At 37.5% G+C, this 17204-nt stretch overlaps 1 protein-coding gene across 2 annotated transcripts in view; it reads right to left on the reverse strand.

Annotated features, from left to right (window-relative positions):
* si (sucrase-isomaltase) overlaps positions 1 to 17204 on the reverse strand; it is a 62949-nt gene that overhangs the window by 42183 nt on the left and 3562 nt on the right. For both annotated transcript variants that reach the window (XM_015053850.1, XM_015053840.1), the window contains exons 2-16: positions 16919 to 17042; positions 16156 to 16241; positions 15808 to 15928; positions 14331 to 14440; positions 14038 to 14189; positions 10225 to 10396; positions 9831 to 9930; positions 8671 to 8783; positions 8445 to 8570; positions 6672 to 6803; positions 6351 to 6470; positions 3659 to 3772; positions 3239 to 3323; positions 2819 to 2936; positions 164 to 335 (exon numbers count right to left, since the gene is read on the reverse strand). In XM_015053850.1, coding sequence (XP_014909336.1) covers positions 164 to 335; positions 2819 to 2936; positions 3239 to 3323; positions 3659 to 3772; positions 6351 to 6470; positions 6672 to 6803; positions 8445 to 8570; positions 8671 to 8783; positions 9831 to 9930; positions 10225 to 10396; positions 14038 to 14189; positions 14331 to 14440; positions 15808 to 15928; positions 16156 to 16241; positions 16919 to 17042 — 1845 coding nt within the window. The remainder of the gene's footprint in view (positions 1 to 163; positions 336 to 2818; positions 2937 to 3238; positions 3324 to 3658; positions 3773 to 6350; positions 6471 to 6671; positions 6804 to 8444; positions 8571 to 8670; positions 8784 to 9830; positions 9931 to 10224; positions 10397 to 14037; positions 14190 to 14330; positions 14441 to 15807; positions 15929 to 16155; positions 16242 to 16918; positions 17043 to 17204) is intronic.

Genomic DNA, 17204 nt, shown 5'->3' on the forward strand with positions numbered 1-17204 from the left:
TGCAAATTCCATAAGTTGCACAAAGTCAACATATCAAACCATCTTTGATTCTCGGATGATGTTGTCATGGCAACCAACAAGTAAAATAGTTTTCTTTCCTGTATTTCTTAGTTCACATGTTTGTCTGTGTGCATATACAAATGGACTATGTGGTGGTACTCACGTAGGGAACTCCAAAAAGCCCAAACTCCAGCATGCCAGGAATAGCCCATTTTATGTCATTCCAGTTAGCACCATTGTCACCCAGCCAATGTCCTGAATATTTTCCCACACCTGGGAAGGAGGAGCGCGTCAGCATCAGGGTACGGTTTGACCCGAACACTTGCTGCAGAGCTCTGAGAGAAGACAGAAGAGACTCGTGTGAGGTGGTTGGAGGTAATTACGATGCAAAGGATATTGAAGCTAAAAACAACAGATTACAAAGGGTAAAAAAGTTTTAAAGCACGTGCACACAAACATCAGTGTTTGCAGAATAAAATACACAGACACACAGTTTTGTAGTACTCCTTTTTTGCTTTTCCTGGCTCTATGTTATTGCTAAGCTTGGGAGAAATCGAAGCTGCATTGATCTCCATGACAATACAAAGTCTTGCTGATGTTTACAAAATGTGTCTCCTGCCAATATTACATTTTAATTAGAAGGAGAGAGAAAAACAGGAAGAGAATAAAAAATAGACAAATGAATTATGAGTCAACGTTAATACAAAAGTAGTGATTTACCAAATTGTCTTCTGTGGGATTATATTTCTGAGTCTCAGGTGGGTTTGTGTGAGGTGGGTGAGCACATGTAGTCCTAGTGCTTTCACTGAGCACACAGTTCTGCTGCCTTTTATAGTGACTGCTCAAAGTGAGAGGTAATAACACATGCTGCAGATTTGTCATGGTTATATGTATAATATACTAATATTATAAGGTAATCTTTTTATTGCACTTTTGTTATATTTTTCACCTATGGAGGTCACCATTTATTCACCTGTTCAATGCATGCTGAGTTGATGACGCGGCCGGTCCGTTCAGTACTGTAATTTACAACGTAAACACGGGAAGGCTAACTTTACCTGAGTTGGTTTTTATAATATTGCGTTTGACTGGTGTAATTTTAGACAGTGCCACACACTGCACCACTGTTAGCTGTTATTTAAAAATAACAGTGAGGTTAGTCTGGATCGTTTCCCACATAAAAAAAAGTGCAGTGGGAAAGAGCCAAACACAACTTCCACCGGATCAACATTTGTGCCCTCAACATTTCTCGCCAGCAAACTTTGTTCGAGCAAAACTGATGAAGGCTTTAACGGGTGGTCTTACCTTCACAAGCTAAAACCAAATGCATGTCGACAGTTTTTATCCACAAAACGCCTAAACCACGGACAAAAGACCGGACCCTGTCAGACGTCTCATTCAATGAAGCTGAAGGTGGCAGCAGCCACAGCACAAACACCACCTTCTTCTGCCAACTCTGTTTCTCTCCTCCGTTTGGTCCTCATCATCTTCATTCCTTGTGATTTCTACATTCCCATCAGTTTTAACTCCCTCTGGTTCAAATGGAAAAGGCTTAACGATGTTACTTAACCCTGTTTTGGCTGGACGAAGCTAGCGCAATCGGACCAAGAATATGTAATTTACCCAGAATGCATTGCGGCGACGTGGCAACGTCCGTGACATCATTACCGCCACCGACTAGTGTGAAGTGTGTCCGTATGACAATATCGTATTAAAATTTATAAAAACTAAACATCCTGCAGTATTATTGGAGTATTGTTGACATTTTCTATTCTATTATTTTATAAATGAATGCAAATAAATTTGACATTCACCTTAAGCAGTGTTAAATTTTAGTAAATGATAAATAAATAATAAAATAAATAATAAATGAGACTTCACATAAATAAAAAGCCTTAACATGAAATTAATATTTAAAATTCAAACTTCAATCAGACTGTGTAAAGTTAAACTGAGAAAAAGCTTTACAAGCCTTCTAATAAATACCTAATCTAACTCATTTTGGTTAAACTAATATAATTAAAAAACTCCAACTAAAACATGTTGGGAACATTGATGATGTGATTCTTAAGTCAAATAGTTTCTTTAAGGGGCCTTTAAGGTAGAATATGGATTTCTACTAGGGCATATGTTTAGCCAAAACTTTTTGATGTATTTTAGTTTCAGAAAAAAGAAAATATATATATATATATATACAACGATGGTTTGTTAAAGACTTGTCTCCTGGTTTGCTTGGTTTGTTTTTAATTGTAGACACATGTGGCATGTGATTTGATATCTGCAAGTCTGGGGTACCACAGAGATACCAGATTATTATGACTCTAATGTTTAGCACATCTATTTTAAAGAAATTTACCTGCCTACATGATGCATATATTTTTTCAGCATCAAAGGGTATTATTTGCTATAAAGCCTGCATTTGTGCTGTCTTTTGGCAGATATCCATGATCCGTATGAATTTCCATGCTCCAGTGATTATGCCCTATACTCACCGTGATGTCTCTTTGTAGGTTTGCAAACATAATGGGTCATTACACTCTTCCAGTGCCAAAACCCAGATGAGAACTTAAAGGCACCCTGGGAGCTGGGCTCATTAAAACATAATTCTGCACATGGTATCTGACTCACAATTTTCTACAGGAATCATTCCCTGCGATTTGGAGCAGAGCATAAGTCACCTCAGTGCAATGAACTGATAAAACTTTAAAATACCAGTTCTTTTATTTTCTTTTTCAGTCAAGGCACAATACCGTCTGACTTTAATGGTCCTTTCTAATATTTTGTGACATTTCATGTTCGGAAATATAGATGCACTTCCTTTTCAGTGGCCAGCACCATAGAGTAGCCGTACAAACTGTGGACATCATAGTGGTTCCCCCACGCCTGCTTGGCATCCATGCAGAGGGTCTTACTGTACATCAAATCATCCAGAATCTCTGTGGGAAAGGAAAAGATAAACAAAGTAAGAGGAAGACCTTGACACAATGCTAAATACATTTGAAACAAAAAGAAGACATGGAGAAACTAAGAAAGAGGGAAGTGATGGATAAAGAAAAAGAAGTGCACTAAAAAAACACTAAAAGTTGCTATAATGTTTTATTTAAATCTAATTTGAAGCCAAGACATCAATTGAAGAAATAAATGTATCTGAAAGAGATTCATTAATAAATATCTAAATATCATAAATACTTGAATTAGAAGAGATTTTATTTTTGATTATTAAAATTGAAAGTCTCACTTGGAGTGTAGGGAGGGTAGTTGAGCTTGTTCTTAGCACAGCCTTTATTTGATCCTTGCTTGAAGTTAGCCACTTCATTCATATCCTGAATGAAAAAAAAGACATTACGTCAAAGTGATGACTTTAATAAAGATCTATCCTTTGTTTGTTTTGTTTTGTTTTTTCAGCTAATTTGTGAATCCATGATTCACTTTGCTATAGCACAGGATTTCAGGGAAATTTGAAACTGAATGTGTGTTTTGTAACAAAAATATCTGAGTAATGAAAGCAAAACAGAAAAGCAATTGCCACAAAATGTTTTAGAACTTCAAACAAGATGTCCCTTGCTGAATATTTGTAAATGGCTGCTGAACAATGTCAGGATGTTCGGAATTTCAACTAATTACCAGAATTATTTAATATGTCTGAAAATCCACTTACAATCCAGAGGGCGTCATGTTTGACCTCCTTGGAGAACCGCACATACTCATCTATCCACCAATCAATGCATTTTTGGCTGGTGTAGTCCGGAAATACCGTCTCCCCTGGCCAAACCTACAAAGAAGATGCAGGCATGAAAACCATTTGTTTCTGCCATTACACTTTAGTGTTGCTGCAGATAAAGCTGTGGGAAAATTTGTTTGGCATTCACTTTGCAAGCTCCATTCTTTGTTTTCTCCAATTGTAGCAAAACCTTTTTATTCTATTATTCAAATGTGTTTGAATATCTGTAACCACATCCTCCTGAAAATATGTAGAAGTGAGATTCATTGAAGTTATGCAAAAAAAAAAGGGGGGGGGGGAACTGTGCCTATGGGGGTATTGGAGAAGCAGCTCTGAGATGTGTGAATAGGAAAGAGAGGAAAGTATAGATGAACTAAAAGAAGGGCTGGGATTGATGAGGGAAAGGTGAAAAAGGAGAAAGGGGATAAAGAGTCGAACGAGTTGAGGAAGAGAACAGAGAAGAGAAGAAATCGATAATGCAATAGAAATCTTGCGACGTGACTGTGTGTTAGAAGTCACCCTTAATGACGTGTATTGAGAAAAATGATTAATCCACACAGAGAGAGGGAGAAATTTTCCAAGTGTGTGTGTGGGTGTGTAAGCAGTTTCTGTGTGTAAACTCTGCTGTGGATATAAAATCTCAAGGTTGCTCCATTCTGGCTATCTTTTACCTTTACTTCTGCTGGCAATAACTTCACAGCCCAGTTTGTAGCGAGCGTATGAATTATGCTTATGTACACTCACGTGCGCGCACACAGATTTATGGGCGATGCTTTTGGCATGTGGAAGGAACGGCAAGGTCAGAGCTTATTGATAGACCGTTGCGGATGCCATCTTTCTTTTATGAGTCATTTGTTCCCTTACTCCAGGATTTTGTCATCTACACATCCCTGCTGATGGCTTTTACAGAGCAAATGCTTTAAACAAATCAGCTGGCATTTGTCACCGCATACCTCTTGCTGCTTTTTAAAGGTTTTATGTTCCTCTTTTACCATTTTGGATTTTGACTTTTTTTTTTCTTTTCTTTCGGACGGTTCGATGTCCCTTTCACAACCCTCCCTCCAAAAGTAATTCTCCTGCTTCCACCTTGTCTGTCCTCTTGTTCCAGGCTCCTGATAAACTGTTGCTTTGTCTTTCATGTCTCATTGTAAATTGATTCTTGTGCAATTGTCTTGTCAGCTGCTCAGTAAGACAGACAGTCTGTCTCTGTGTACATTCTGATCTATTATCTACAGCCCCGTCTGATCCATTAACAGTGACTAATCTTCTTTTTTTTCCATGTTACCTACACTTTCTGTTCACTACCAGTTGCTTCCAAGTCTATTTTTAACTTCTTCAGCTGGAGAAAAAAATACAAACACTGCTACAGTTGATCCTTAATAATGTACCGATGACCCCAAAAAGCAATGAATTATCTTAAATTATAGAGCAGGGAAAATAAAAATAGAAGAACAGGTTTTTAAACACCTGGTGAATACAGAAGGGTGCTCACTGCCTCAACATGCAAATAAGGGAACAAATGAAAAATGCATTTCAAACTTAAACATTCAAACATTTCGGATTTCAAACTTAAATCTGAATGCAGACATTTATTCTACTTTCAATTTTAATTTGTCACCCCAAAAGCAACAGAACAGGTCTGGGTTAAATATTTTTACCGTTGCATCAATTCATAAACTTTGTAGAGACAACACATAACTTATGAAGTGCAGTTTCTGAATCCAAATCATTGGCTCCAATGTATCAATTTGTTGTTATTGTGTGTTTTTGGATTTTGCCTAGACTTTGGAGTTTTAACAACTACAGACGAGTTGAGGCTGGATGTGCTGCCAGCGTGAAGCTGGCAGTGTGTGTGTGGTTTGGGAGACAATGGGACAGGAGTTGCATAAAAAGGGGCCCATCCAGGATGCTTCTGGATGTATCACTTTTTAACTGGTGTAGAAACAGCAAATGTTGTTCTGGAAAAAGCCAGCTCATCCTCAGAATGGAAGCACATTCTGCCGTATAAAAAGAACTATAATCAGTCATTTTCACATGCGCAGTCTGCATGTGCAGACGACCTAATATAGCTTTCCATTTAAAAATGGGTTCACACAGATGAACTCCAGGCATTTTTCTCCCTATCTCACATTTGCACAGATCTGCACACCCAATCTGTCATGCAGTGACTCAGAACATTTTAAGATTAAACACTAATGCAGAATCAATGCACATGTTTGACCTGTTCATAAACAGCATGAAAAGGCAATTAGTTTGGGGACTAAGTCTAATCATGTGTATAATCAAAGGCAACAGTATAAAAGCATGGGAGCAACATACTTTTGCTCCCCACCTCGATACTCTGCAGGAGAGCGCTTTTCAAATGCGTGCAATGTGGGAAAAATGATCAAAAATAACCTTTTGTAGGTTTGAATGTGTTCAGAAATTTCTTCTGGCAAGATGGAGACAGCAAAATAATAGCACAGGCACATGTAGCAGCATGTATCTCATACTATTAATGTGAACAGCAAGAATTTAAGTGGTGAACTGCAGAACATTTTACAGGATTTCTATAAAGTTTTGGAAAATGTAGGTGATATTTCTGGGTCTTATTTCAACACTTGATGATCGGTACCAATAAACAGCTTACCTCTCCTACAAGTGGAGTTTTTCCATCTGATTCAAAGACCCAGGCGTTCTGTTGAGTGCCACGGTCATACGACTCGTATGGAGCACCCCCCACCCTTTTACTGGTGGTTATTGCAGGGTCCTGGGGAAAGGAAACACCTTTTCAGAAGAATGCTACAATATTTAAATTTTACCTCAGTGAACATAATTTTGTTGTGGGTGGGCTGGGTGAATTAATTGTCACATTGGTGTTGATTGGAAAAACAGTACACAGCCCAGTTTGATAAGTTCATATTGCTGGATGTATTACTGCCATTGCTTTGTGAGAAATGAAAGTTCTCACCAGGATGAGGATGTACTTCTGCCCCTTCTCATGGAGGTAATCAGCAAACCCAGGAAGATCTTTGAACTTCTCTTTGTCGTAGGTGAAATCTTTCTTATCTTCCATGTAGTCTATGTCTGTGTATTGAATGTCCTGTCAAGAAGAAAGTAAATCCAGTAAATTGTCTATAATATGTCCGTTTTTTTCTGCATCTATAAAAACCTTGCCTCAGTGTGGCTACTTGTGTTTGCTGTTATTTGGTAAATTTTAATACATTTCTAAAAACATGTATTTCTCTTCATTTTTAAATATGAAATCACATGTTAAGACACAAAAATAATCATTGTACAATTTTTTAAAATAAGTTTATATCTTATGTGTCTCTTATAACATTTGTCTGTTAAGTTATGAAAGTTTCTGCCGTGTTTCGTTTTGACGGTATTCACCTCCAGAGAAAAATGTGATATGTGTTTTATGTGATGTTATTAAGTATATTCATGTGTAATACAGCAGTCTGACATGTCCAACCGGTTGCTTCAAAATATTATAGAGACTGTAGGTGTATTTTCTTTTTGATAAGACATAACTCAAGTCTTCTAGTCCTTGATTTGTGCATTTATTGCCTTGTTGTGATACAGTTAAATATGTTAAGGTGGTATTCACAATCTTATTAAATTTTGATTGAATAATTAGGGTTAAAAATGAATGCTGAATATCAGTTTTCTCTCTGAAAAGACCATCTGACAGTAGTCTTACTGTCATATGCTCCACAAAGATAAGTAGTGAGGTTCACTTCCAAGAAAATGTCAACCAGAACTGGTATTTATCTCATGGCTTAGTAGTAATGCAGTACTGGAGTATTTTTAACATTCTGTTGAAGATGAATGAGATAATAAAAAGGAACCTGGTCGATTGATCTTTGATCAGTGCTAACATCCGTTGATGGTTAAAAAATTGTGCTTCCTGGACTGAACCTGTGCAGGCCAGCAGACTCTCCATTATTTGACAGAGAGCTGGATTACCCAATCTAAGCTAAAGGCCATCCCTATCACTCAGGCTGTCTATCGAACTCTTGCTCCAACCTTCATATCGCGTTCTTACAGACAGTGTAGAGGTTTGAGTCTCTTGCCTCTGGAAGCACACAGGGGTTCAAATTCAAAAACAGGTTTACAAGGTGAGTTATCAGCTGCTTCCATTTCCCTTCCTGGAAGCTATAAAGCAGTGGTAATAGTTAAAGAAGCCCCTCTTTTGTGTACCAGACATTGCAACTGCTTCTTCCTGGTTCATATAATGTTTTAAATGCCTGTTTTTCTCTGCATATTGATTTTTTGTGTCAAAATCAATATACAGACTTTGACAGAGTATTCAATTAAAGTAAAAAGTTATGCTTTTAGCAATAAAACAGCTGTCATGTTTTCATTTTAAGTGGTATCATTATCGAAATTTTACACCTCAGCTAACTTGATAGAGGGTTTATCATTTACTCAGAATGGGACCATAAAAGTGCTACAAACAAATTAAAATTTAAACAGCGTTGAGATGTGACAACATGCCAAGCTTGTGCAGACATCAGGTATAAAACACATTGTTGTAGATAAAAGCTTTGGTAGTAGATAAAAGCTTTCCATGACATGAGATGAGAGTAATACGTAGCAATTCTAGCTGCGAGCTTCTATCAGTTTTAAAGAAATGAGATGAAAATTTTGTAAGGAGATAATGAAGTAAACTTAAAAAGTGAAAAAAAAAACAAACAAAAAAAAAGCAAGCATCAGTTGAAAGAAAACTAGATCTTACATATGGGAGACCAATGGCACGATTCCTCTCCACTGTGGTCTTGACTTCCTCCAGGCTCCCGTAGTTCCACCGTGAAAGCTGGAAGCCCAGGGACCAGTAGGCAGGAATGACAGGCATGCCAATGAGCTGGAGAGGAGGGATATACATTGTCATACAGCCACTGTAAAGCTTTTACAGTACTTAAAATAAATTAGGTGTCCATGTATTCATGAAACAAAAATATTACCTGGAGGAACTCATGCACCACGTCTTCTGGTGTGTCGCCAAACAAGATGTAGAAGTCCAGGACTCCTCCGATGGTCCTGTAGGTCACTGCTGGGGCAGGCTGCAAAGTCACCTCTGACAAAAGAAAAAGGTGATTCATGTCAGTTGCTCTCCAGGTTGCCCTCGTCATTCTTTTTGTAAATCGTACTCCTGTCTTAACAATGCATTATTTATTGTGAAAAAAATAAATTTTTTATTGTATAATAGAATAAACAAAAGATGGTTAAACATGACAGTGGACTTTTTTTTGTTGGTGTTTTCAAATCTACTTCAGCCATGAATTATTCTCTTTGATTTCTGTGCACACTTGCTTGAATGAGTCAGCAGAAGCTTTTTTCGAGTGACTTGGGTGAGGTATAAATTACTGTCATGTGTGGAGTCATTTCTGAAATGTGTTTTTCCTCTTTTATGCTATAGGAGTGTATCAAAAACCTTTTTCTTTACTCTTTGCTTTGTAATTGTCTATAGCACCCTCAATATTTCCTGGGACCATTAGTAAATATGTGGAAATAAAAATTAAAAAACTTCCCATTAAGTTTTTCTTTTTGCAGTAGCTTAATCAACAGGTTTTTTTTTAACTGTGAGTATTGTACATATTTTTTTATAATCTCTTCCTCAAGATAACCGTGTCGCCTCCTTCGTCCTTGTTTCTCACTGTTCTAGACGATGTAAATCTTTTTAATTATAGCTCACGTATAAGTGGGCAGAAACTCTTTTCAAACAGCCTGGCTTTTGAAGATTCATGCACATCTTCTCTACAGCCAAAAGGGAATGTGCTCTTATGTTTCCCATTTTGAAGAACTGTTAGGAGAATTAATCCTCTATTTAATTTTATGCAAGTAGGTGTGGCATCAGTATTAAAAACATAAATTTTCCTGTCATTATATAATCAAAGGTGTGATTTTTGCAAAAACAATTTGTGAAATTTTAAAATCATGCGTAGCTCTTCATGCCTATGTGTTGCTGTGCACATAACAACTGAGGGAGTGTACATCAGTCGTTGCTCTTAAACATGCTGCTGCCTTTTCACACTGTAGACTTTGGTTGCCGTGAAGATCCCTGAGGAGAGTGAAATATAGAAACATGTGTATTGCGTGTGCACGTGACAGTGTTTATCTTTACCCATGGCATTGCTGTTGAGCAGAAAGACCCCAAATGACTTTCCACTCTCATCTTCCAGACAGAGGAAGAAGGGATAGTGTCCATAGAGGTTGTGTGTTCCCTGCAGGGGGAAAAGAATGAAGGATGAAGGGACGTGGGAAAGAGCTGTGAATTGCAGGAGGGATGTGGGGGTAGGGGGGGTGCGTTGCAACTGAAGAGGGGTGACTATGTTGTCCAATTAGATCATGAAACATTCAATTAAAAGCCCTTTGAGGGGGGCAGAATGCAGACGTGTAGAAGGTTGCATGCGTGCACAAATGCATGTGTACATCAGAGTTAACTGGTGTTGAAGGGTCTTGATTTACATGCTGCGTCTACATCAACAGTGGTGTGACTTGCGTGTGCAAGTTCTTACCCCATTAGGGAACGCATCTCTGGTGAAAATGGGCCAAGTCCTCCAGTTCGTGTCATGGCGATACGTTTGATGTACATGCTCACCCAGGCCATAGATGTTGTGAGATGGGAGCTTAGCAGACAGCTGTATGTACTGGTCCGCAAAAACAAGTGGAGCCATTGTGGTGTCAAACCTGAATGTGTTCAGATTTAAAAAAAAAAAAAAAAAACAAACAGATGTGAGAGACAAGATTTTGATGTGAAAAACAAAACCGATTGGTGAGAAGAGAGAAAATGTGAGAAAGAAAACAAGAGTAAGATGCAGTGGAGAGGGAAGAAATAAGACAAGGAATTGTGGAGGGGTTATTGCAAAGAGAGGAAAAAAATAAAAGGAGGCCATCTCATGAAGCTCTAATAAGCCCGCTGGGCAGCATTTCTTCAACACCAGACATGCACGGACAGTTGAAATACTGCAATTGCAAACAGCTGTCAAAACCCACAAGTTGTGGATTCAATGAATATACTTTGTCAATGAATAATCATAATAAACATATGGCAGAAGCAAAGAGTGTTTGTTATCAGTCATCATGATCGGTTATATGACACAGTCGGTGCATTAGTGTCCCTGTATATAGAAATATCTTTTTACAAGAAGCTTTTATGATGACAATACAACACCCACATGGCAGCCACACAGGCAGAAGAGCAGAGTCACGACTAGCCTGCATGCACAATCAATACTTAGAAGTTGTATACCTGTTACTGGTGCAATTAGATAACACAATCGGCTTTTATTGAACGCATGGTGCAATTTTAAATACTTTACAAGTAAATATTTAACCCTAATTTCATAGATATTCATAGATATATGTCAGATAGTATGTCATCATTGTGAGGATATCACCTCAGATTTGTGCAAAGAGAATCTTGACGTGCTAACTAAGGTCTCCTTATCTGCTGCACATCGAGATGAAAAAGTCATTTTGGAAAAAAAAAATAACACTCAATTTGTTTTACGAGAAACCGATCACTTGAAAAAGGCCCATTTGCTTGGACACAACGTGGATTAGTCATAATGTAGAACCACTAATAGAAAAAACCGGCTAAAGTTACGACAAAATTAAAATTCAGTAGCAAATCTCAAGAGTGATATCATGTCTCCTGGCTCAAGGTGGGAGGAAGGGTTGTAAAATGCATTGATAGGAAACTATACTGCTTAGTGCAAAAGCAAAGGTTGGGACGTGACCTCAGGATGACTCCTTACTCACTTGTTGTTCGGCTGACAAAATGTAGCAACAGTATGGATATGTTTTAGAATACATAGTTTAGTGCGCATTTTTATTTCTAGTATTTTTCCAAGACCTGTCTTCTTGTTAGTTAGTTTTTTTTTTTTTTTTTTTTTGGACGCACAAAAAAATGAACAACAAAAAAATCCTGAGACTGTCGTGATCTGTGTTTCTGTGTGTTTATTTTTGAGTTCTTCTGTGTTCAGTCCTGTTTTCCCTGTGTAGTCCTGTTCCCTGAGTCTCTGTCCTCCCTGTTGATTGCTCCCCAGGTGTGTCGTATCCCCCTGATTACCCTGTGTGTATTTAGCCCCACCTGTTGTCTATGTTCGTTGTCAGATCCTCGTCATTTGTAACTGTTTCCCTGTGCCGTCGTGTCCCACCCTCGTCTAAGTCTGTTTTCCTGTGGACTCTGAATCATTAACTTCATCATTTTCACCTTCATCCTGGCTGCCTGCGTCTCATCTCACCTCACCAAACCCCGAACCATGACAGAGACAAATTTATATTCAGGCAACATTGCTTAATGTGGAAACAACAAACACACTAACTAGACTCGACTTTAAATTTCTACTCGGCTAATTCTGCAAGTAAAGATGTGGTAAGGACAAGGACAGGCCTCCCTGAGATAGCCATGCAAAAGTGAGTAGGCACAAATAGTCTATATCTGCATTTTTCTATTTGCTGTCAAATATATATAATATATACATATAAATAATGTTTACTGTGGGGTGCATGGTGGCACAGTTCGTAGAACTCTTTTTATTATTATTTTATTTTTTTTTATTTTATTATTTTTTTACAAATATTGAGAAAAGTCCAGTTCAGGACTATGCGTCAAAGTATTTTAGATTTTAACTAAAGATGAAGAAACCTAATCACAAAAATACATAACAGCATTTTAACTCTGGGACAAACAAGAATCTGTGAAGTAATTAGCCACTTGAAAGTTAATATTCATTTCCGATGTGCAGACATATTTTCGTGCAGTGCAAAATACCTGGGGCAAACTCTCACTAGCAGGACATATAAATATGCAAAGGCAAAGTCAAAAGAGGTGAAATTAATAGATAACTTTGCTTTGAGAGCTTGTGTCATTCTGCATGCAATGATACTCTTGGAGTTGAGGTTTATCGCCCATGTCTACCTCAGCATATATATTATGATATTTAAATAGGAAACACAGGGTTAGGTGGTGAGGTCTCACACTTATGTTGCAATTATGGGTCACCATGCTGCTGGAAACATTACTTTAATTGCAAAGCAGCTGCATTAGTTGTTGCTGGTATCCTTTGCAACACACAAACATAAAGAAAAGCCTAAGTGAACTGCGTTCTTTCAAGGCCATAAAGTATTCTAGAGAAGTCATGCCCAATCGTGGAGCTCACTGTTTATTTCACATGTTCTCTGGCATATCAATACACACGTAGCCACATTTGCATGATGAGATGCAGGGATTATATTGGAAATTGAGTGTGTGTGTGTGTGTGCGTGTGCGTGTGGGGAGGAGGGTTCTTAGAAAGCTTGTTCCCAACATTTGACGTGTTGCCAGTTTTGAAGTCTTTTAGACTTCAGGGCATTCTGTGGGTAAATATATTTGACAGCCTTTGCCCGTGCATTGCTTTTCTTTATCCTATAACAAATGCATATGAGATAGACGCTTAGTCACCCGTAATTCCTATATTAACACACCAGCAATCCCCAGAGCGCCAACTTTAATGCTTTCTCTTTATCAGTATCAACCCATAATAATATATCATATTAAAAATTGAATGGATGAGTTATTAAATGGATTAAAATGCCGTGGTCCTTTGTTTTAAGGAATAATGTAAGATTAAGCTTTCATTATCCCTCTGAGACAGGAAAACCATTCAAATAATCTAAGTTGAGCAAATGCTGTTCATGAGAGACAAAAGATCTGCACAGAAAGGCCAATTGGAATCCATGTCAAGAAGTTATTGTTGGTCATGTATTCTTCTTCTTCTTCGTCTTATTATTATTATTATTATTATTATTATTATTATTATTATCTATTAGCTTATGTTTATTGTAATTCTCAAAAAAAAAAAAAAAAACTCGCCTATTCTTCCAAGCTGTTTTTGATGCTTGGTACACACATTTCCAAGATACAGTTAACTATTGAGATGCCAGCGTTGACCTATCAAGTTTTACCTGAATCTGAATTAAATTATGGTAAGGTAACAATGCATGAAAACAAGATGACGAGCAAAACACTTTAAAAGATTTCAGACATAATTAAAGCAGATGAGAATCCCAAAATCAATGATAATGTTGTTTGACAGCCATTAAGTGAGTCACTTAGTCAAATATTCAGTAACTCATCTTGTCTCTTAGATTATAAGTCCTATGACACATGATGTATCTTAAAACTGCATTGTCTATCCTGAACATAGATTTAAAATGTCCCCTTTATATTCTTCATATCTAATGTGTATATGTGCTTTTATCTTTTTAGTCTTTTCATACCGTGTAAGATTTAATTTTACCATCCAAGACAAATTGTAGTAGAAGACCCTCATGGCAACACTCACAGGACTTTCTTGTTCTCCTTTCTGCGCACAACCAGGCCAAAGGGGTTGTTTCTGACCTCGAGTGTCTCGCTGATAGGACTGGAGGGGCTGTTTGTGACGGTAGGGATGTGCTCATGAGGGACCTCGAATCTCGTGCTTTTGGTATCGTAGATCTAAGGCAAAAGGAACAGGCAATCAAGCGGTGTCCTATTTCCTGGTCATTTTCACACACTGCGACGTATATCTCTGTTTGTTTAGCATTCCAGTGAAGAGAGACAGAGAGGGAGAGAGAGAGAAAGTCTGCTAGCAATCACCTTAAAGTGAAGTCGATTGTTTGTCTGCATCTCTGCATGCAGTGTCAGCTCCTGTATGTCTCCACCAAACAAGGACGGAGAGGCCATTCTTTTCATTTCCACATGAAGCTCTGCAGAAGAAAACACAATATATATATATATATTTTTTTTACTTCAGTGAATACACTTAGTTTTATGAAATTGCTTCATATTAAGAAGCATTTTTTTTCCCACTGTTACCACAAAGTTAAATGCAGTCCAGTTAAAATAATTTTTAAATGTTGGTTGTAGTTTAGTTTATTCAACCCAAACCATTCAGACACACAACTAGTAGTTGCTACAGTCAATCAACTCTCAAACTACTAATTAAAGAAATGCAAAACAAAGTCAAGTAAGAATAATTCCTAAGGGTTGTGTAAATCTAAAAGGTGTAGATTCATTCAGCTTAAACATGCCTACCCTTACATGTTCACTCAAATAAATCATTTTGCTTCTAAGGAAATTGTTGGACTGGGTGGCAGAGAAGGAGCAATCTGAACAACCCATGATATCACCAGCTAATCTTCCGTGCTGTATCATGTCTCTTGGTTGAAGGCCAGGTAGATTGCTGGGAAGCACAACAACAGTGATTTATATACCGGTGAGTCAAAACTAAAGTCGACGGGCGACCGGAAACAAATCAACTGCTTAGGAACCAAGGAACTCTGACCATGAGAAAAGATGACAAAACTAACTTTTAGTTCGCAAAAATGTCAAAAGTAAACCTAATCGTTCTGACATTATCTGGTTAGTGAAATTTATATCTACGAATTAACAAATTTTGTACTTCAAGCTGAAAATTTGTTTGAAAAATGACTGTTTTACAAAAGAAAGTGTAAGAATTTTACTTCGATGTTAGCAGAGTTTGCTCAAGAGTAGCTTTGACATGAAGGTTTACATTTTTCCTCACTCATTTTATCTGTTTGGCATGTGACAGACTACCTATTTTTGCATTACTTCCCTTGGATTTCTCAGTCTTGCCAAGTAAAAAAGAGATATATTGGATGGTGTTCCTTTTTAGTCTAACCACAAACACGTCATTATTTTCTTCAGTTTTCCTATCCTTGTCACACAATTTTATTCTTCCTTCAAAGAAGTGTTATTTTACTTCACAAACAAAACAACTGAAAATATAGTTTAGATTTAATATGAAAAAGGTCCAATATTTCCTTTTTTTGTTTGCTTTTACACAATAACTCAGCTTACTTTTGGCAGAGAGATCAAGCAGAAAATGGAAAAACCTGCGTGCAGTGAAGTCAATCATGTTTTCTGATATGCCATCTATGTTTCACTTTCACCGAAAAATCATACCTTGGTCAGAGTGAGCGGAAATAGCGGGAGACGCACACATTCTGAGAGCATGAGGAGCGATTAGAAAAAACCCCTGCCTGTATTGGTAAGTAAATACTAGAGCTTTAAACTTTAAAGCGTAGGTGACAACTGAAAAATATAGTTTTACCAGTAGGTTTGGGGGTGTGGAGTGAGTGCACCATGTATCCATGGTTGGTTGGGAAGAAACACCAGGGAACGTTTTGCTCATCCACAGAACTCCAGCAACAACCTCGCTGCTCACATCCCGTCTGTTCAAACAAGATGATGTGACTGTTATTACCTTTAACCAATGTTGAGTTTAGAGCCACTATTTACAGTGATGTGATTAGTGTTGAGATTTTGGTAATAGCCAACATAATGTAGTAGTAGCAATCATAATAACTGTGTTACTATTATATGCTGAACAATGAAGAAAAAAAAAAAAAAAAGCTAAAAACAATTAGACTGAATCACTGGAGATGATGTTCACTCGTACCTTTGAGGCTCCAGGATCAGGGTAGCAGTCGACTCTTTCAGACGTGGGAATGTTGGGACACTGAGGAATAAATCCATCTGCTGTTTCTGTGAAGTCAATAACAAGTACACAAAAAAGCAGGTAAATGTAGATGCGTTTTGGTTCCATCAATAATTCTTGAAGTTTTCCAAGCTGTGGTGATTTAAAACATCTCAAAGTGTCAGGCTGCTGCCGCCGTCCTTCATAATAGAAATTGTGGAAGGAGAGAGGATCCATGCTGAAATGTATTGGTATTTTCCCAGATGGCAAAACATTTATTGAAAAATTTACTTTCTGAGAACTTTGTAAAAGAATCTCTTGGAGTGTTTTTTATTTTTATTTTTTATTATTATTTTCCTCTGAATTTGCTTCAGAAGTTGACAGTATTTTGTGTGTGCAAACTTAAAAACACACACGCACACACACTTAAATTTGACAAACTTAATTCAGTTACATGTAGCAAATCAATGCATTTTTTTTCAGGTTGGAGCTAAATTCCCTTTTTGCAGTGAATCCACTCACACACTCACGCCTAAGAACAATTTAGAGACCAATTAACCTGTCAATCATGTCTTTGAATCGTGACGAAGCTGAAGTACCTGGGGAAAACCTACGCTTGCAACACTCAAACTCTATGCAGAAACATCCCAGACTGAGATTGGAACCCAGAGCCTTACTTTTTAAATTATTTTTCTTTAAATCTCTAAAACGTCTTGTTTTTATTTTATTAGCACAATTGACTTACCGTCTGAAATGACACCAGGTTCTTTGGTGATAAAAAGAGCGATCATAGTGACGGCCAATATGGTCATCAGGATCAACAGAATCACAAGGATGATTTCTGTAGTGGTCCATCGTTTTTTCCCCATCTAATCACACACAAAACAACAACAACAAAAAAACAAAACAGAAATAAACAGATGTTACATACTGCAAGCACGTCATTGCCTCTGAGTTTTTTTTTTTTTTTTTTTTTTTTTTAAAACCCCTCCTTTTAAAAAAAGAAAATTAAAGGGGTGGGGGTGAACCCC

Source organism: Poecilia latipinna, unplaced genomic scaffold (assembly GCF_001443285.1).
Source record: "Poecilia latipinna isolate Pla-1442-1.1 unplaced genomic scaffold, P_latipinna-1.0 Scaffold54, whole genome shotgun sequence".
In the NCBI taxonomy this organism is placed as follows: domain Eukaryota; kingdom Metazoa; phylum Chordata; class Actinopteri; order Cyprinodontiformes; family Poeciliidae; genus Poecilia; species Poecilia latipinna.